Consider the following 21,631-nt stretch of genomic DNA (forward strand, 5'->3'; position numbering starts at 1 on the left):
TCCGAACCATCCCTTTAAATGAGCTAAGTTCAGTTCCAGAACAAAAATGTACAGATAATGTACTCACCCCGTTGTCATCCAAGATGTTTGTCTCTTTTCGTGACATTGTTTTTTGAGAATTTTTCTCCATATAGTGGACTTCTATGGTGCTCCGAGTTTGAACTCCCCAAATGCAGTTTAAATGCAGCCTCAAAGGTCTATAAACCGAGGAAAACAGGTCTTATCTGGCTAAAAGATCAGTTATTTTCTAAAAAAGAAATGTACAATTTATATACTCAGGGTGCGGTTTGTGAAAAAAGCAGAGGGGGGGATGCTTTTGAAAACTTTTTTCACTGTTCATAGGCAGAGGTTGACCAAACTTATGTCATTATTGCCTAATGTTAGTGTAATCTGTTAATCTATCTTTTTAGGTAAGTACCAGATAATGAGTGTCACGTCATGAGATGTTTTTAATATGACGGATTCGTGATCACAATTTAATTAAAAAAAAATTGTAAGTTAGGCCTATTAAATGTAATGAAACTCCGAATCAGTAAACCACTGCGACGCAAAATGATTCATTTTTTGATGCACTCCAATCAGATCGTGGATCACTCAGAATGGGAATTTAAGAATGTGTAGCAAATAATTTGATTCAGAATGGGACTTAAAGCACGTATCGTGAACCATTTGATTCAGAACGGGACTTTAAAGTGCGTATAGCAACCTTTAACCTTAAATGCTCTAAAAAATTCTTTCTTCAGTCGTAAAGAAATTGTTTTTTGAGGCAAACATTTCAGAATTTTTTCTCCATATAGTGGACTTCATAAATGCAGCTTCAAATGATCCCAAATGCAATTGTAAATGATCCCAGCCGTGGAAGAAGGGTCTTATCTAGTGAAACAATCGGTTATTTAATTTATTTTTTAATCACAATTTATATACTTCTTAACCTCAAACACTCGTCTTGTCTTGCTCTGCGTGAACTCGTTTTTTTTCCGGTTCAAGACAGGGTATGTCGAAAAACTCCCATCTCATCACGATCTTCAAAATCGTTTTACATCGCTGTTTTACCTTTATTGTAAAGGGTGTTTGATCTGCTTTGCATGTTCACTTTGCAAACACTAGGTCGGTACACTCTTAAAAATAAAGGTGCTTTAAAAGGTTCTTCACAGCAATGCCATAGAAGAAACATTTTTGGTTCCACAAAGAACCATTCAGTCAAAGGTTCTTTAAAAAAAAACATCTTTTTACTTTCTATAATCTTAAGAACCATCTTTTGCCACAGAAACAGAAAGGTTCTTCAGATGTTAAAGGTTCTTCTATGTCATCGTGAAGCACCTTTATTTTTGAGAGTTTACTTCTGCAGCGATGTAGGATGATTTCAGAATGATTTTGAGCGAGAGAATAAAATGGGAGTTTTTTTTAACATACCCGAACTGCCTTGAACCGGAACAAACATCGTTCAGGCAGAGCAAGAAAAGATGAACGTTTGAGGTTAAAAAGTATATAAATTGTAATTAGAAAAAAAACCTGATCATTTCACTAGATAAGACCTGTCTTACTTGGCTGGGATCGTTAACAATCACATTTGGGATTGTTTGAAGCCACATTTATACTGCATATTGGAAGTTGAAACTCAGGGCACCATAGAAATCCACTATATGGAGAAAAATCCTGAATGTTTTGCCTCAAAAAACAATTTCTTTATGACTGAAGAAGGAAAGACATGAACATGAGAAAGACATGAACTTCTCTTTTAAATTGTCCTTTTTTTATGCATGCTTAAGTGCTCCAAATGAGCCATTTTGCAATAGTTTTCTGCTCAGTTTTTGACCGCTGTTAAATCTTTTTTGTCATATTGCAGCATAAATGGTTACAGCATGGTATTATACACATTTGCACCAATTTTCTTTCCAGTGTGTTCAATGAGCACTAAATCTGACCGATTCTTGGAAGTGAGAGTCTCCTGTGTATTTTTTGTTCGCTAGAAGCCAAGACCAAAGCAGAGATTACAACATTAGTGAAATGCTGTGGATGCTTTGGTGCAGAGTTGACCGCTGGATCTGAGCGCGTTAATGAGTCCGGTCTGGACGTTGACCAGCGTCAGGGATGTTACTGCCCGACTCTCACCACACAGCCAGATGCACGTCAGCTACTGTCTGTCATACACTGGCAACACAAGCGTACACTACTGCTTAAAAGTCTGGGGTCAGTGAGGTTTCTTTAAGTCTCTTCTGCTCACCAAGGCTGTATTTATTTGATCAAAAATACGGAAAAAATCTGAAATATTATTGCAATTTAAAAAGGCTTTTTTCTATTTGAATATATTTAAAATGTAATTTATTCCTGTGATCAAATTTTCAGCATCATTACTCCAGTCTTCAGTGTTACATGATCATTCTAATATGCTGATTTGCTGTTTAAGAAACATTTTTATTATCATTATTTTATTATACATTGTACACTTTGCCATTCAAAAGCTTGGAGTCAGTATAATTTTTTTTCTGAAGGACATGTGACACTGAAGACTGGAGTAATGATGCTAATAATTCAGCTTTGAACACAGAAATAAATTACATTTTAAAATATATTTAAATATAAAACAGTTTTTTTTAAATAGTAAAAATATTGTACTTTTTTTTTTTTTTACTGTTTTTGCTGTACTTTGGATCACACATGAAACTTCTGAATCATATGGAAGCCTATTTCCGCCACTGAATTGAAAAAAAAAAAAAAAAGGTTATTGCGACTTATCTCACAATTGTGACTTTTTTCTCAGAATTGTGAGATATAAACTCACATTTCTGAGAAATAAAGTTGCATTTGCAAGTTATAAAGTCAGAATTGCATGATATAAACTCGCAATTCTGTGAAAATAGCAGAATTTTTTTTCTTCTCAGAACTGGACTGGAGTTTATATCTCACAATTCTGACTTTATAACTCACAATTGTGCATTTGTATTTCACAGTTCCAAGAAAAAAAAAGAGTTTATATCACGCAATTCTGAGGAAAAAGTTTATACTTTGTGGCGAAAATGGGCTTCCATAGAATGCCCTCTGTATGAAGTAGAAAAAACCTCTTTGTTCTTAAGAGCCGTGATGCAAGATGTGATACTCCACAGACTCATTTTACAGTCATCACATGCTTATTTAGTCAAATCTAGGCTTTCAGAACACATGGATTTGTCTCTAGATGCCTTTTCAACACGCTTTCAGTCTCTGATGAGAGTTTGAGCTGGAAGAGTCAGGGACAATAAAGAAACTAGGGCCTGTTTTTTCTTGGGCTGCGGACTGGAAGCAGCTCTGTCTTAATGAAGCATATGGCCCACACATTGCTGCTTAAAAAGGGCCTCAGTGGGTGATGGCATTATGGGTAAAATACCATGTGTTAGTCTTTAAAATGCAGAGGGCGGTTAGATCTGGGATGCATCTGTTGCGCTGGGTGGTAATGAGTTCACAGACACGTGACATGGTCGTCCTGCCGCTGGAATTCAGCACAGTGTTGCGTTCTGGGAGGCGGATCCGTTTGAAATCAATACAGCTAATTGGATTGCAGAAAACACGCCTGGACCCGCCTCTCGGAGCTTCTCATTGGTCGATTGGATGACTTTCAAGAGCATGTTGCAGCGTATGTTAAAAAAAGTGGAATAAAATCACATAAAGCATGTTCAAATCATTGTGATATTCACAATCTGATTTTTATATCAGCAGAAAAATGATTACAAATTAAAAGATGTTAAAAAAAATTTCTGTGTATAAATTACAAAATTGTTATAAATTAAAAAGTGATAAATTATTAAATTGTTAAATAATAAACTACCAATTATTACAGTTTAAAGATGTAAAAAAATTATTTGTGTATGAATAGCAAATTATAAGAAATTGAAAGATCTGAAAATTATTTATGTTTGATTTATACACTAATGTTTAAAAAAAATCATTAATAAGAAGAAAATAATACTTTAATTCATAAAGGTTGTATTAAATTGACTGGAGTAATGATGTTGAAAATTACAGAGATAAATTACATTGTAACATATATTCATATAGAAAACAGCTATTTTAAATTGCAATAATATTTCATAATTTTTTAGTATATTTGATTAAATAAATGCAGCCTTCTAATTCTAAAAAAATAAAATCTGCTACTAATTCTACATTGTAAATATTTACTATATCTGCTCTGCAGTGACTTTATATTCTATTACTTTCTATTATATAAAACCGAAAATCTAAAAAGAAATATATTATTTTTATATTTTAAGATTTTAAAATTATTTCTGTCTATGCATGTATACACTAATGTTCAAAATTGTTTGGTTTAATAAGAAGAAAATAATACTTTTATTTATTAAGTATGCATTAAATTGATCAAAAGAGATAATTACAAGTGTTTTCAACATTGATAATCATCAGAAATGTTTCTTAAGCAGCAAATCAGCATATTAGAATGATTTCTGAAGGATCATGTGGCACTAAAGATTGCAGTAATGATGTTAAAAATTCAGATTTGATCACAGAAATAAATTACACTTTAACATATATTCACATAGAAAACAGCTATTTTAAATTGCAATAATATTTCAGTATTTTTCTGTATTTTATGAAATAAATGCAGCCTTGGTGTGCAGAAGAGACTTCTTTAAAAATCTGCTACTTGTACATTGTAAATATTTACTATATCTGCTCTACAATGACTTCATATTATAAAATATTACTTTATATTATATAAAACTGAAAATCTAAAAAGAAATATATTATTTTCATATTTTAAGATGTAAAATTATTTCTGTGTGTGCATTTATACAGTAATGTTCAAAATGTTTGGATTAATACGAAAAATGAACACTTTTATTCATAAAGGTTGCATTAAATTGACTGGAGTAATGATGCTGAAAATTCAGCTTTGATCACAGAAATAAATTATACTTTAACATATATTCACATGGAAAACAGCTATTTTAAATTGCAATAATATTTCAGAATTTTTCAGTGTATTTGATCAAATAAATGCAGCCTTGGTGTGCAGAAGAGACTTCTTTAAAAAAATCTGCTACAACTTCTACATTGTAGATATTTACTATATCTGCTCTGCAGGGACTTTATATTATATAAAACTGAAAATCTAAAAAGAAATATATTATTTGTATATTTTAAGATGTTAAAATTATTCCTGTGTATGCATGTATACACTAATGTTCAAAAATGTTGGGGTTAATGAGAAGAAAATAATACTTTTATTCATCAAGTATGCATTATACAGTATACAGCATGATATTGAAAACTCAGCTTTGATCACAGAAATAAATAACATTTTAATAGATATTCACATAGAAAACAGCTAATTTGAATTCTAATAATATTTCACAATTTTTACAGTTTTTACTATATTTTTAATCAAATAAATGCAGCTTTGGTGCACAGAAGAAACACCTTGATAAAACCTACTACTAGTTCTACATTGTAAATATTGACTGTATTTAATCTGCAGTGACTTCAGATTGATTTTCAATATCTGACGGTTGATTTTACAGGACTTGAGTGGATCTGATGGTTGTATTTGAGGTTGTTGTCGACTGCTTGCTTTACTGTGTAGTCGTGAGCAGGTTGGGATTTGTAGAGCGATGTGCCGTTGAGCATTTTTGTGGTTCAGACGTCGGTGGCAGCAGATGATTTAGTCTGCTCCTGATGGTGTTTATGACAGATCTCAGTCAAATGTCTGCATTTAACTCCTTCCATGTGATCATTTAGCAACAAAACCTCAAAGTATGAGAACTTGATAATGTCTCAAATCACGACAATAAAACAGCAAATCTCGTCTCTTCAAGAAAATATCTACCAATTTAGATGTTTCTGTTGATTTGGGGTTGAAGTTAGCAGGGATTTTACAGTAGCCTATGTTTAATCGTATGTGACGCCGTCATCTTTTCACCACTGTCCCTGAGGAGGAAATGCTTTAGATGGAGGTGTTTGCTTTTCCTGTGGTTTCTGGGCTGTATATTGAACTAACACCTCCTCTCTTCATCTGCTCTTGTGTTTTTTTTTCATGTTCCTTCTCAAGGAGCTGAAGGACGGACAGACGCCAGTCCACCGCTGCCCTCTAGAGGGTGAGTACACACATCAGACACCAAACACATGCTTTAACTCAGGATTTGTGTCGTTTTCTGGTACAAATGTCTGAATATTCTTATATTGAGATGCTTTGATTTGAGGTGCAAAATGACATAAGTCTTGTTTTCTGAGAAACTGATCAAAATGAAGTGAGTTGTACTACAATTGCTAAAACTATATATCAATAAAATAAATAGAAGTATAAAAAACTAATAAAAAAACTAATAATTTTTTTTATAAATACTACAATAGTATATAAATTATAATACAATTACACTGAAATTGAATTAAACTGCTTTAAGTGTAGTTTATATATTGTATTATATACTGAAAACCGAAATTATAAAAATAGATTATATTACATTATATTAATTATATTATATTATATTATTATATACTGACTACTATATATATTATATACTGAAAACTGAAAATGTACAAATATTTTATAATTATATTATATTAATTACTTACTGAAAACCAAAAATATAAAAATATAATATTTTTAAATATTATATTATGTTATATTATATTATATACTGAAAACCGAAAATGTAAACATATATTATTTTTATATATCATATTATTTACTGAAAACCAAAAATATAAAAATAGATTGTTTAAGTATTGTATTATATTATATTATATTGTTATATTATATTATATACTGAAAACCGAAAATGTAAAAATATATTATTTTTATATATCATATTATATTATTTACTGAAAACCAAAAATATAAAAATAGATTATTTTTATATATCTTATTATTTACTGAAAACCAAAAATATAAATAGATTAAGTATTATATTATATTATATTGTTATATTATATTATTACTGAAAACAGAAAATGTAAAAATATATTATTTTTATATATCTTATTATTTACTGAAAACCAAAAATATAAAAATAGATTATCTTTAAGTATTACATTGTTATGTTATATTATATTATATTATATTATATAGGCCTACTGAAAATATAAAAATAGATTTTTTTATGTTATATTGTACTATATTATATTATATAATATACTAAAAAACAAAAATATAAAAATAGATCTTTTTTATTGTATTATATTATGAAAACTAAAAATATAAAAATAGACGATTTTTATATATTATATTATATTGTACTATATTATATTTTATTATATACTGAAAACCGAAAAAATATAAAAACAGATTATTTTTATATATTATATTGTATTATATACCGAAAACCAAAAATGTAAATATACATTCTTTTATATATTATATTATATACTGAAAACCGAAAATGTAAAAATACATTGTTTTGATATTATATTATATTATATTATAAAAACTGAAAATATAAAAATAAAAGCTAATTCAAAATATTAATAAATAATACAATATTATAAATAATACTAACAGATATCAGCCAGTAAGGTCATAAAAAATTACTTTGTTTTCCTTCTGAATTAATGTTATTTTTCTGACTCCATTGGCAGGTATTTGTTTTTATTTTAAGCATGATTTGGTGGACTCACAGTATTTGTGTGTATGTGTGTGTTTAGTGGTTTTGCCTCCAGAAAAGGCTGAAGGATGTGAGAGTTTTCTGCCGTCTGAATATGGAGAGAAAGACGCTCTGAAGGAAACCTGCAAAGGGAAGAAACGCATCAATCTAGATGTAAGTTCACAAGAAAGAGCAGCTAAATTCAATGTATGCAATCTATATTTATTTATATAATAAGTTATCTATGGGGGCACCGTCTGTCATTTTCCTGATTTAGTGCTCAAATAACACTAACACAGAGTTGTGTGTCTGGGTTGACTTTAAAATGCTGCTCTGATAGTGCAGTAAGACTGAATGAGACACATCAGTGACATCTGAACACATTGCCAGAGGCCTGAAATCACTAAAGACGCCCGCAGCATCTCCAGACATTCAACAATTATCATCCGTGTCACCAGATACCAGTGAATTACAGCTGCTGCTAAAAAGCTGAAACCGAGAATTGTGGTTAAAAAACATTTTTCCTGGAACAAGACGAAAAGCGCCTGTATAATCCCACGCAAATCTCCCTCATACATCCTCTCCAGTGGCGTCTTAAGAGCTGACCTGAAACACAATACCTGTGGAGATTCAATCTTTCCTTTATTAAAAGAATAATTGGACCATAAATAAACATTCTGTCATCATTTAGTCACCCTTATGTTTTTTCAAAGCTGTATGACTTTTATCCGGTGCAAAAACAAATGATAAAGATACTGTTTTACGTGCTTTACTATTAAAATGTATTATTTTTTTTAGTTTTGGTTTGTTTTTTGTTAATCTGGCTACACAACCCTTACTCCAAAAGAAAACACACACACACACACACACACGGTTACTTTACCACAAACATATTTTAACCATATCTGTAGTGAAACTGTGGTTATACAAAAAACATGGTTACTACACTTTTACTATATTAAAATCACATTAATTTTCTTAAGGGATTACTTTCTTTATTTTATATTGTAGTTTTTGTACTGCTTAAATTTTTTTTACCGTTTATTATATCTATTAGAATTTTGTTTTATCTAAAAAAAAAAAGATTTACAAAACTGCTTCCAAGTCCTGATCTGACCGAAGCTCCGAACTGAATTAAATTATTTGCGAATGCTCTCCGAAGCCCCAAACTGAATCAAATGATGCGCGACCTGGACCGAAGCTCTGAACTGAATGAAATGATTTGCGAACCCACTCCAAAGCTCCAAACTGAATCAGATGATTCGCGCACACGCTCTGAACTGAATCAAATGATTTGCGAACCTGCTCCAAAGCTCCAAACTGAATCAGATGATTCGCGCACACGCTCTGAACTGAATCAAATGATTTGCGAACCTGCTCCAAAGCTCCAAACTGAATCAGATGATTCGCGTACACACTCAGAAATTAATTAAATGATTCGCAAACCCGCTCCAAAGCTCCAAACTGAATCGGATGATTCGCGTGCACGCTCAGAAATGAATTAAATGAATCACAAACCCGCTCCAAAGCTCCAAACTGAATCAGATGATTCGCGTACACACTCAGAAATGAATTAAATGATTCGCAAACCCAGTCCAAAGCTCCAAACTGAATCAGATGATTCGCGTGCACGCTCAGAAATGAATTAAATGATTCGCAAACCCGCTCCAAAGCTCCAAACTGAATCGGATGATTCGCGTACACACTCAGAAATGAATTAAATGATTCGCAAACCCGCTCCAAAGCTCCAAACTGAATCGGATGATTCGCGTACACACTCAGAAATGAATTAAATGATTCGCAAACCCAGTCCAAAGCTCCAAACTGAATCGGATGATTCGCGTACACACTCAGAAATGAATTAAATGATTCGCAAACCCAGTCCAAAGCTCCAAACTGAATCAGATGATTCGCGTACACACTCAGAAATGAATTAAATGATTCTCAAACCCAGTCCAAAGCTCCAAACTGAATCAGATGATTCGCGTACACACTCAGAAATGAATTAAATGATTCGCAAACCCGCTCCAAACTGAATCGGATGATTCGCGTACACACTCAGAAATGAATTAAATGATTCGCAAACCCAGTCCAAAGCTCCAAACTGAATCAGATGATTCGCGTACACACTCAGAAATGAATTAAATGATTCGCAAACCCAGTCCAAAGCTCCAAACTGAATCGGATGATTCGCGTGCACACTCAGAAATGAATTAAATGATTCGCAAACCCGCTCCAAAGCTCCAAACTGAATCAGATGATTCGCGCACACGCTCTGAACTGAATCAAATGATTTGCGAACCTGCTCCAAAGCTCCAAACTGAATCAGATGATTCGCGTACACACTCAGAAATGAATTAAATGATTCGCAAACCCAGTCCAAAGCTCCAAACTGAATCAGATGATTCGCGTGCACGCTCAGAAATGAATTAAATGATTCGCAAACCCGCTCCAAAGCTCCAAACTGAATCAGATGATTCGCGTACACACTCAGAAATGAATTAAATGATTCGCAAACCCAGTCCAAAGCTCCAAACTGAATCGGATGATTCGCGTGCACACTCAGAAATGAATTAAATGATTCGCAAACCCGCTCCAAAGCTCCAAACTGAATCAGATGATTCGCGCACACGCTCTGAACTGAATCAAATGATTTGCGAACCTGCTCCAAAGCTCCAAACTGAATCAGATGATTCGCGTACACACTCAGAAATGAATTAAATGATTCGCAAACCCAGTCCAAAGCTCCAAACTGAATCAGATGATTCGCGTGCACGCTCAGAAATGAATTAAATGATTCGCAAACCCGCTCCAAAGCTCCAAACTGAATCAGATGATTCGCGTACACGCTCAGAAATGAATTAAATGATTCGCAAACCCGCTCCAAAGCTCCAAACTGAATCGGATGATTCGCGTGCACGCTCAGAAATGAATTAAATGAATCACAAACCCAGTCCAAAGCTCCAAACTGAATCAGATGATTCGCGTGCACGCTCAGAAATGAATTAAATGATTCGCAAACCCAGTCCAAAGCTCCAAACTGAATCAGATGATTCGCGTACACACTCAGAAATGAATTAAATGATTCGCAAACCCGCTCCAAAGCTCCAAACTGAATCAGATGATTCGCGTACACACTCAGAAATGAATTAAATGATTCGCAAACCCGCTCCAAAGCTCCAAACTGAATCGGATGATTCGCGTACACACTCAGAAATGAATTAAATGATTCGCAAACCCAGTCCAAAGCTCCAAACTGAATCAGATGATTCGCGTACACACTCAGAAATGAATTAAATGATTCGCAAACCCAGTCCAAAGCTCCAAACTGAATCGGATGATTCGCGTACACACTCAGAAATGAATCAAATGATTCGCAAACCCAGTCCAAAGCCCCGAACTGAATCAAATGATTCGCGAACAAGCAATGTCAAAATTAGAAAATAAATGTCTCTTTTAATGTGGTTTTTGCTAGTGAATCACTTGAACTGAATGATTGATATCACAGGTTTGAACCAATCGGAGCGGTTCCAGCGTAAATGACTCTTCAAAATAAACACGACACTGTCAGTTCCACTACTGGCTCAGCCAGCTTTTTTATGACATTAACTAAAATAAACGCAAAAGGTATGATGTTTACAAATAAAATATCAATATTTCCATTCAAAATTGAAAACATCCCTGCTGAAAAAAACTGCTAAAACCAGCCTAGACTGGTTGGCTGGTCTTAGCTGGTTTAAGCTGGAAGTAGCTGGTTTTAGCTTGTGGTTTCCCAGCCTGACCAGGCTGGAAAAGTGGCCAAAACCCCTCTAAAACCAGCCTGCCAGCCTAGGCTAGTTTTAGCTGTTTTTTTCACCAACACAAATCTACGAACATATTGAGGTGAGGTAACCGTTTTACTGCTAACTAGTAAAAACACTACATTAATATGATGAGCTGCAGCTTAAAAAACATGTTAGATGGAAACATTGTGCATTATGATTATGTCTGTTCACTATATTTGCAAGTTTGAGCACTGCAGTTCAGTTGCTGACAGTTCAATAAGAAAATCAGTTGAAAGGATCCAGTCATCTCATACCACTGAAGTCAATCTTACATTTATCAGTATATATTGTAATAACCGGTCACATGTGTAACTGCACGTTTGTGTGTTTGATCTCTCAGGATCTGGAGTGTAACGTGTCTCTGGTTGATGACAGCAGGCAGGAGTGGGTCTTCACGCTCTACGACTTCGACAACAGCGGAAAAGTCACGAAAGAGGTTAATATGGACATTTTATACGGGCCTCTTTCAGAGACAGACGCCTGATATTCATTCCCTTCAGTAAAACACATGAAAATGTGTTCATGTTGTGTGTTGTGTTTTAGGACATGTCCAGTTTGATGCACACTATCTATGACGTTGTGGACTCATCCGTCAATCACTCGTGTAACGGCAAACGAAAGACCCTGAGAGTGAAACTGACGGTCTCTCCTGAACCCGGAGCTCGCAAAAGAGATCCGACACACACCGGAAACGGTGCTAATCTCACACACACACACACACACACAAATATACAAATATAAGCACAAATATAAGTGTTTAGCAGCAGGAATGGCCGACTTGACCTAAATATTGTGGTATAGTTTTCATTTGTTTATTTTCTCTTTTTATTCGAATGAACTTGATGGACAGAAATATCGTATTTTATTCAAATAAAGAAATCAACAATGTAAAAGCAGCTTTAAATTACGAAGCACTAACAGTTAAAAGACTCAAAACAAACTCATATTAGAACACAAGTGCAGACTTTAATCTATGGAAGCCCGTTTCCGCCACTGAATAAAAAATGAAAGGTTACTGCAACTTATCTCACAATTCTGACTTTTTTGTGAGTTATAAAGTCAGAATTGCATGATATAAAAATAGTAAAAATTCAGAGAAATAAACTCACAATTATGAGAACATAATCAGTCTTTTTTTTTCTCTCTTCAGAACTGGACTTAATAACTCGCAATTGCGAGTTATAAATATCTTACAGTTGCGAGAAAAAAAGTCAGAATAGTTTATATCTCGCAATTCTGCTTTTATTTCTCGCAATCACGAGTGTATATCCTCCAATTGTGACTATATATCTAACAATTCTGACTTTATAACTCGTAATCGTGCGTTTATATCTCAGTTCTGAGAAAACAAGTCAGAATTGTGAGATGTAAACTTGCAATTGCAAGAAAAAAGTCAGAATTGTGAGAAGTCGCAATTATTTTTTCATTGATATTGCATAATTTTAACATTTTGTATTTTTTTTTATTTAAATTTTTCTTTTTCTTTCAATGCATTTTTAATTTACTTTTTTTTCTGTTTTTAAATCAGTTTGTCATTTGTCTTATCATTTTAATTTTTATTAATGGTGTATATCTATGTTTTATATATAAACAATAAAATGGCTTTGAAAGCAACTGAGATAAAATGATTTTAAGCTGCTTTAAAAAAAAAATTATTTTAAGTAACTTTTAATTTTAGATATCTATATCTATAATAAACCTGCTATGATTCTTACAAACCTGCTTTAGTGTACACAAATAAATAAATGTGGTTTGTGTCTAGATGAATTTAAACCAAAAGACTAGATGATTCATAACAGATGAATTAATCATTCTGACAAACACTAAACACTGGAATTAAAAAGACTTAAAACACTCAAACTAATATTATAAAACAAATCAGCACACACTCTTAATTTATGACTAAATAGGAAACATTTCTGTTCTTTCCTCCTGCTTCAGACAAAGACGCGAATCGTTTGAGTCGCATTGAGTCGGTTCATGCAGAGGACAGACGGCAGACCGCACACGCCAAGTGAGTGCTCATGTGTAATATATCTGAATGAATCAGTGTTTTAGTGCTGTTTGTCCACATGTGATATGATGTGTGTTTTTCAGAGGTCAGACTGCTGAAGCTCAGGAGAGGAATCACTACTGTGTGGACGAGAACACAGAGAGAAGAAATCATTACCTGGATCTGGCTGGAATAGAAAACTACACCTCCAGATTTGACAGTAAGATTCTACCCAACGTGTGTAATATCACAGAAACACAGATGAAAATTAAAATTCTGTCATTATTACTGTCATTGTTCCAAACCTGTAAGACCTTTGTTTGTTTTGCACACAAAAATATTCTCGTAGCTTGATAAAATCATGATTGAACTACTGATGTCACATGGACTACTTTGTAGTACCCTTGCTGTTTATGGAGGGTCAGAGGGTTTATCAAAAATCATTTGTGTTCTGAAGAGGAATGAAGGTCAACATGAAGGTGATTAGTTAACGAGTTAGTGATTAGAATTTTGAACTAACCCTTTAACACTGACAGGAGTGTTCACTCTTCACAGAAAGATTGTTCAATTCTCACAAAAAAAGGAAAATCTCACTCATCAGGAAATTAAAAAAATATATTGCATAAAAATAATCACATTTTTTTAAGGCATGAGGCATTTTTTACACTATTTTCATACATTAAGCTCACCCCACATGAAATATAATGATTGAAATGCAAAAAAAATAATACTACGTTAATTGTAAAGTTGTAATTTTTGTTGTGCTGCTTTTAATTTATGCCGATTTTTAAAAATGTTTATAAATTTTCCTAAAAACAGGATTTTCTTTATCCAACATATTCTTATTATTATTTTTTTTTTTTGTAAATATAATTCCTTCATTTTTGTTAAATTTTCTGATGTTTTATTTTTTCCGTAATTTTGATTATTTTTCTGATTCTTTATCATATATAATTTCTTAATTTTGGGTAATGTTGCAGAAGTTTTATGAAATATATTTGAACTTAATTTTGATCATTCTGCTGACTCCGTATAAAATTTTTATAAAATATAATTTCTTCATTTTTCTTTTTTTATTTTGCCAACCCTTTTTATAAAAATATAATTACTTCATTTTTGTTCATTGTGCCGACCCTTTATAAAATATTATTAACGATTTTTTATTCATTTTCCTGACAAATTTTTTAAATTTTGAAAATACTAGTGTTCTGATCATTTTGGCCACCACTGTATATTTCCATAATTTTGTTTAATTTTTCCTACCTTTATAAAATATAATTCCGTAATTTTGATTATTTTTCTGATTCTTTATCAAATATAATTCCTTAATTTTGGGTAATGTTGCAGAAGTTTTATGAAATATATTTGATCATTCTACTGACTTCGTATAAACTTTTTATAAAATATATATATATTTTTTTAATTTCTTCATTTTTTTTTTATTTTGCCAACCCTTTTTATGAAAACATAATTACTTAATTTTTGTTCATTGTGCCGACCCTTTATAAAATATTATTAAGGATTTTTTATTCATTTTCCTGACATTTTTAAATTTTTAAAATTTAAAAAAAATACTAGTGTTCTGATAATTTTGGCCACCACTGTATATTTCCATAATTTTGTTTAATTTTTCCTACATTTTTAAAATATAATTCCGTAATTTTGATTATTTTTCTGATTCTTTATCAAATATAATTTCTTAATTTTGGGTAATGTTGCAGAAGTTTTATGAAATATATTTGAACTTAATTTTGATCATTCTGCTGACTCCGTATAAACTTTTATAAGATATAATTTCTTCATTTTTAATTTTATTTTGCCAACCCTTTTTATAAAAATATAATTACTTCATTTTTGTTCATTGTGCCGACCCTTTATAAAATATTATTAAGGATTTTTTATTCATTTTTCTGACTTAAAACCATTTTGAAAATACTAGTGTTCTGATCATTTCAGCCACCACTGTATATTTATATAATTTTGTTTAATTTTTCCAACCTTTTATAAAATATAATTCCTTAATTTTGATTATTTTTCTGATTCTTTATCAAATATAATTCCTTAATTTTGGGTAATGTTGCAGAAGTTTTATGAAATATATTTGATCATTCTACTGACTTCGTATAAACTTTTTATAAAATATATATATATTTTTAATTTCTTTTTTTTTTTTTTTTTTTTGCCAACCCTTTTTATAAAAATATAATTACTTCATTTTTGTTCATTGTGCCGACCCTTTATAAAATATTATTAAGGAATTTTTATTCATTTTCCTGACTTAAAACCATTTTGAAAATACTAGTGTTCTGATCATTTTGGCCACCACTGTATATTTCCATAATTTTGTTTAATTTTTCCTACCTTTTTAAAATATAATTCCGCAATTTTGATTATTTTTCTGATTCTTTATCAAATATAATTCCTTAATTTTGGGTAATGTTGCAGAAGTTTTATGAAATATATTTGATCATTCTACTGACTTCGTATAAACTTTTTATAAAATATATATTTATTTTTAAATTCTTCTTTTTTTTTTTTTTTTTGCCAACCCTTTTTATAAAAATATAATTACTTCATTTTTGTTCATTGTTCCGACCCTTTATAAAATATTATTAAGGATTTTTGATTCATTTTCCTGACATTTTTAAATTTTTTAAAGTTTGAAAATACTAGTGTTCTGATAATTTTGTCCACCACTGTATATTTCCATAATTTTGTTTAATTTTTCCTACCTTTTTAAAATATAATTCCGTAATTTTGATTATTTTTCTGATTCTTTATCAAATATAATTCCTTAATTTTGGGTAATGTTGCAGAAGTTTTATGATATATATTTGAACTTAATTTTGATCATTCTACTAACTTCGTATAAACTTTTAATAAAATATATATATATATTTATTTTTAATTTCTTTTTTTTTTTTTTTTTTTTTTTGCCAAGCCTTTTTATAAAAATATAATTACTTAATTTTTGTTCATTGTGCCGACCCTTTATAAAATATTATTAAGGATTTTTGATTCATTTTCCTGACATTTTTAAATTTTGAAAATTTTGAAAATACTAGTGTTCTGATCATTTTGGCCACCACTGTATATTTCCATAATTTTGTTTAATTTTTCCTACCTTTTTAAAATATAATTCCGTAATTTTGATTATTTTTCTGATTCTTTATCAAATATAATTCCTTAATTTTGGGTAATGTTGCAGAAGTTTTATGATATATATTTGAACTTAATTTTGATCATTCTACTAACTTCGTATAAACTTTTTATAAAATATATATATATTTTTTTAATTTCTTTTTTTTTTTTTTTTTTGCCAAGCCTTTTTATAAAAATATAATTACTTAATTTTTGTTCATTGTGCCGACCCTTTATAAAATATTAAGGATTTTTTATTCATTTTCCTGACATTTTTAAATTTTTAAAATTTTGAAAATACTAGTGTTCTGATCATTTTGGCCACCGCTGTATATTTCCATAATTTTGTTTAATTTTTCCAACCTTTTATAAAATATAATTCCTTAATTTTGATCATTGTTCTGATTATTTATAAAATATAATTTCTTAATTCTACTCTTTAATTCTCTCAAGGTTCCTCTCCTCCTGCGGCCCCGCAAGAACAGCCATCACGGCCTTCACACAACCAAAGCCGTTCCCGTTCCCACGAACCCGAGACACACGCCCATCAGCGGCGATCACAGATCATCACCGACCCCAGCCTGGCCCCGGATCCTCGTGTACGCAGCGGACCCCAGTCCTTCAGATCCCCCAAGAGCACATCTAAAGGTGGTCAGTCTGCTGCCAAAATAGGCAAGTGCCACGGCTACTATCCGCCAACGCAAGGCCCCGCGGGTCAAGACGTGTACCATCTCCCCCAACAAAACCAGCCTCAGCCCTCAACAGCTCACCAGCACCCTCTCCAGCACAGTCACAGCAAGAGATTGAGAGCCAAAGCCAGAGAACAGGCTCTGTCGCCCTCAAAACACACCCAACAACAGCCCTCGCCCGTCAGCCCGCCTGCGCCGGACCGCGAGCAGAACGGCGGGTTTGTGGTTCCCGTGGTTCAGCGACACGAACACCATCATCATCATGAACACCATCATCATCACCACTACCACCACTACCATCAGACATGACTTCACAAACACACTTCCATTGAAACAGGAGCGTAAACTCAAAAAGCTGTGGATGAGAGCTCATTTCAATCGCTAACTAAGAATCCAGCTCTCTATGTCCGTCAGGTTTGTAAGGGTCGATCCTGTTTTGCGGTATGAATGTTCAGCAAGTATTTCTATCAAACATATATCAGATATTCAGAAATCTGCTCTGCTCAAACTCAGGCACTTATTACGTTTATTAACTATATTGTCATCATTTACACAGAGCTAAAGTTAGTCATTGCTGACAGTTTACATGAAGACATCAACTTTGCTTATGCTTTTATGGATGTGTGTAATTTTATCTAGATATACACTGCCGCTCAAAAGTTTAGGATTTTTAATGTTGTTTTTTTTTAAGTCATCAAAGTTCCATTTATTTGATCAAAAATATAGAATGTGAAATTTTATTGCAATTCAAAATAGCAGTTCTTTATTTTAATATACTTTAAAATATAATTTATTTCTGTGATGCAAAGCTGATTTTTTAATCAGCCATTACTCCGGTCTTCAGCGCCACACGATCCTTCAGAAATCATTCTAATGTACTGATTTATTACTTACTTATTAATGCTGCTTAATGTTTTTTTGGAACCTGTGATACTTTTTTAAAAAGAAAATAGAAATACAAATCTATTCTAAGTCTTTATGATGACTTTTTATCAATTTAACACATCCTTGCTGAATAAAAGTAGTAATTTCTTTTAAAAAAAGAAAGAAAAAAAAATTAACTGACCCTAAAAGTTGCAATTTTTTCTATTTTAAATAAATACCATTCTTTTTAATGTTTTATATATCAAAGATTCTTGAAAAATGTATCACAGGTTCCTAAAGAAATATTAAGCAGCACAACCGTTTCCAACAATGATAATAAATCTGTATATTAGAATGATTTCTGAAGGATCATGTGACACTGGAAACTGGAGTAATGATGCTGAAAATTGAGCTTTGATCACAGAAACAAATTATAGATAATAGAAAACCACTATTTTAAATTGCACTAACATTTCACAATATTACAGATATTTCTGTATTTTTAATTAAATAAATGCAGCCTTGATGAGCTGAAAAGTCTCCTTTTAAAAAAAAAAAAACATTAAAAATCTTACTGATCCCAAACTTTTGAGCAGCAGTATATATATATATATATATATATATATATATATATATATATATATATATATATATAAACGTTTGAGATAAATTATGATTTTTTTTAAATATTTAATATTTCTGCTTACAAAGGCTGCATTTATTATTAAAAAATACAGTAAAACTGTAAAAACTAAATATTATCACAATTTAAAATAACAATTTTCTATTGAGATATATTTTAAAATGCAATTTATTAGTCTGCAGTGTCACAAAAACAACAACTATGTTTATTATTTCAAACTTATGTCCAGAAGTGTATATATACATATACATGTACATTGTTTGAAACATTTCAATTAAAAATCCAGGGAAAAAATCTATTTGAACAAAATGAAATCATTTAAAATTCCCTCAATTGTGACTGATTTCCATCTCTAAGATTGAATCCAGTATATTCAGACATGTATGATGGGGTCATGAAATATACTGCATAGAAGGAATGACCCCATAATATCTAAAATGATCGTATAGTAGCGTGATGCTCTGCTCGGCTGCAGATTTCTCTCTGTCACTCAGATGTGTTTTTGTGTGACGATGTCTCTTCAAGTATTTTTTCTAGTATTCGTGGATCTCAGGTGAATGGTGCTGCTCTGTAGCTTTTCTGAAAAAAAAAAGGCTATATGTCCCTTCGGGAGACCCTGCCACGGACTGAACGTCTCCCTCCTACCAGAGGAAATATCACCACTGCCAGTTTGAATGCTAAAATATCCTTTATGTTTAAAAATAAATACTATATGATGAATATTAACATTTTACTGTATGATTATACTGCATATGCATATTTATCATGGTTTATACATATGCATTTGTTTTTATAAATATTTTAATAAAATACAATTAATGCATTTGACGTCTGCCTTTCATTTTCTCAATTTAAGAAATGTCTTTTTTTTTTTCATTCATCATTTATTTGGGACTTCATCTAAATGGATCTAAATGGTACAAAATTACATTTTGACACTTGCTATCTGAGCAAAATATTCCATAAATATAATTTAGTATGATAAAATGTTCTAAAAATTAGGGCTGTTTAATGATTTATTGCAATTAATCACATCCAGAATTAAAGCTTTTTTTTTTTTACATAATATATGTACTGTGTATATTTGTATGTATATATAAATACACACATATGCATATAAAATTTAGAAATTTTAGAAAAATGTGTTGTTTACATTATAAATATATTAATATATAATAATTATATGAATATAAATATATACATGTAAACATTTTCAAAATATATACTGTGTATTTATATATACATAATAAATATGCAGTATACACATATATTAGGTAAACAAAAACTTATTTTAGATTGTTTAACAGTAATGCTAGCCTACTAAAAATATAAAATATTCCATTACATTAAATATTCAATAGAAATATTACATTGACATAATAAAAAAAACTCATTTTGGACCGCTAAACGAAATTATTTATCGGAACCAATAGAATATCTGATAAAAATCAGAGCCGTTGAAAAATGAGGTAAATTTACTTTAGCCACACCCCTTTCTCTTTAACTCCGCCTTACAAATGGCACGTCAATCAACCGGATGTCAGTAAACGGGAAATATGATTGGTTAAAAAACGCGGGCCGCTTTCCTGACAGGATGCGATTTCTCGTGATACTTCTTTGATAGAATCTTAGAACAAAACGTAGTTAGTAACAAAGTCAAAGATATATTCTACATATTTTTATATTCTATAGTCTTTGTTAGTAAGTGATTCTTGCTAGTACAAAACTCATTGAGGGCGATTTTCAGGACGTTGCTATGTGGTTGCTAAGTCAAATAAGTCCATCCTCCAGTCTCTAGTATTCTGATCTTAAAATACGCCTCAAGTTTCTCCTTAAGTGTAAGTTTGAGGGGTTTCTTTTATTAGCATCAGTTCAAAATGCTTTGGTAAAGTAAAAGCACATTCTCCTCAACAAAACTGAGGAATCATTAGTTCTACTGGAATTAAACGGCGCGGAGAGTTTATAAGTGTTTATACTTATGGATAGGGAATTGTTCAAATCAAAACTGTTTGTAAGCACTACTAATAATAACTTAAAGTGCCTTTAAACCTCTAGCCATACATGCATAAAATGCAGTGCATTCTGCGGACTCCAGCGCCACCTTGCGGCGAGATCGGTAAATTATATTCCTATATTGGGGCTTTTTTAAAAAGACAAAATATTCAATTACATTAAATGTTCAATAAAAATATTCAATAAAAACATAATCAAACTAAAATATAGCAAATTCATCCCATTGACATAATTTAAAAAAAACGGCCATTTTTGACCACTATGCGAAATTATTTAGAACCAAAGGAACGTCTGATAAAAATCAAAGCCGTTGAAAAAAAATGAGGTAAATTTTCTTTAGCCACACCCCTTTCTCTTTAACTCCGCCTTGCAATGGCCGCTTTCCTGACAGGATACGATTTCTCGTGATAGTTCTTTCGATAAGAGCTTAGACCAAAAGTAGTTAGTAACAACGTTTTGCTAGTACACAACTCGCTGTTGTGGGCGATTTTCAGGACGTTGCTATGTGGTTGCTAAGTCAAATAAGTCCATCCTCCAGTCTCTGGTGTTTTGATTTTAAAATACGCCTCAAGTTTTTCCTTAAGTGTAAGTTTGAAGGGTTTTTTTTTCATTAGCATCAGTTTAAAATGGTTTAGTAAAATAAAAGCACATTCTCCTCGACAAAACACTTAGGAATCATTAAGTTAACGTTAGTTCTGCTGGAATCAAACGGTGCGGGGCGTTTATAAGTGTTTATAGGCCTACTTATGGTTAGGGGATTGTCCAAATCACTAATATTAACAATTGCAAGCACTACTAATAACTTCCAGTGCCTTCCAAACCGCTAGCCATAAACTGGATTTGAATGCAGTGCATTGTGCGGACTCCAGCGCCACCTTGCGGAGAGATCG

At 31.7% G+C, this 21,631-nt stretch overlaps 1 protein-coding gene across 1 annotated transcript; it reads left to right on the forward strand.

Annotated features, from left to right (window-relative positions):
* Nucleotides 1-2,057: 2,057 nt before the first annotated feature.
* LOC141342470 (protein naked cuticle homolog 2-like) lies at nucleotides 2,058-19,533 on the forward strand. Its single transcript, XM_073846920.1, has 8 exons — nucleotides 2,058-2,165; nucleotides 6,044-6,089; nucleotides 7,636-7,748; nucleotides 11,739-11,834; nucleotides 11,942-12,092; nucleotides 13,340-13,412; nucleotides 13,496-13,611; nucleotides 16,986-19,533. The coding sequence occupies exons 1-8, from the start codon at nucleotides 2,058-2,060 to the stop codon at nucleotides 17,528-17,530; spliced, it is 1,248 nt and encodes a 415-aa protein (XP_073703021.1). The 3' UTR covers nucleotides 17,531-19,533.
* The last annotated feature ends 2,098 nt before the right edge of the window (nucleotides 19,534-21,631 follow it).

Source organism: Garra rufa, chromosome 9 (assembly GCF_049309525.1).
Source record: "Garra rufa chromosome 9, GarRuf1.0, whole genome shotgun sequence".
Lineage (NCBI taxonomy): Eukaryota > Metazoa > Chordata > Actinopteri > Cypriniformes > Cyprinidae > Garra > Garra rufa.

What these genes read in the sequence shown, in the direction of transcription:
- LOC141342470 (XM_073846920.1), top strand. Translation starts at nt 2,058, where the DNA reads ATGAGTCCGGTCTGGACGTTGACCAGCGTCAGGGATGTTACTGCCCGA. An exon ending in CCACCGCTGCCCTCTAGAGG is followed by an intron (nt 6,090 to 7,635) that starts GTGAGTACACAC and finishes GTGTGTGTTTAG; the next exon opens with TGGTTTTGCCTCCAGAAAAG. An exon ending in TCCGACACACACCGGAAACG is followed by an intron (nt 12,093 to 13,339) that starts GTGCTAATCTCA and finishes CTCCTGCTTCAG; the next exon opens with ACAAAGACGCGAATCGTTTG.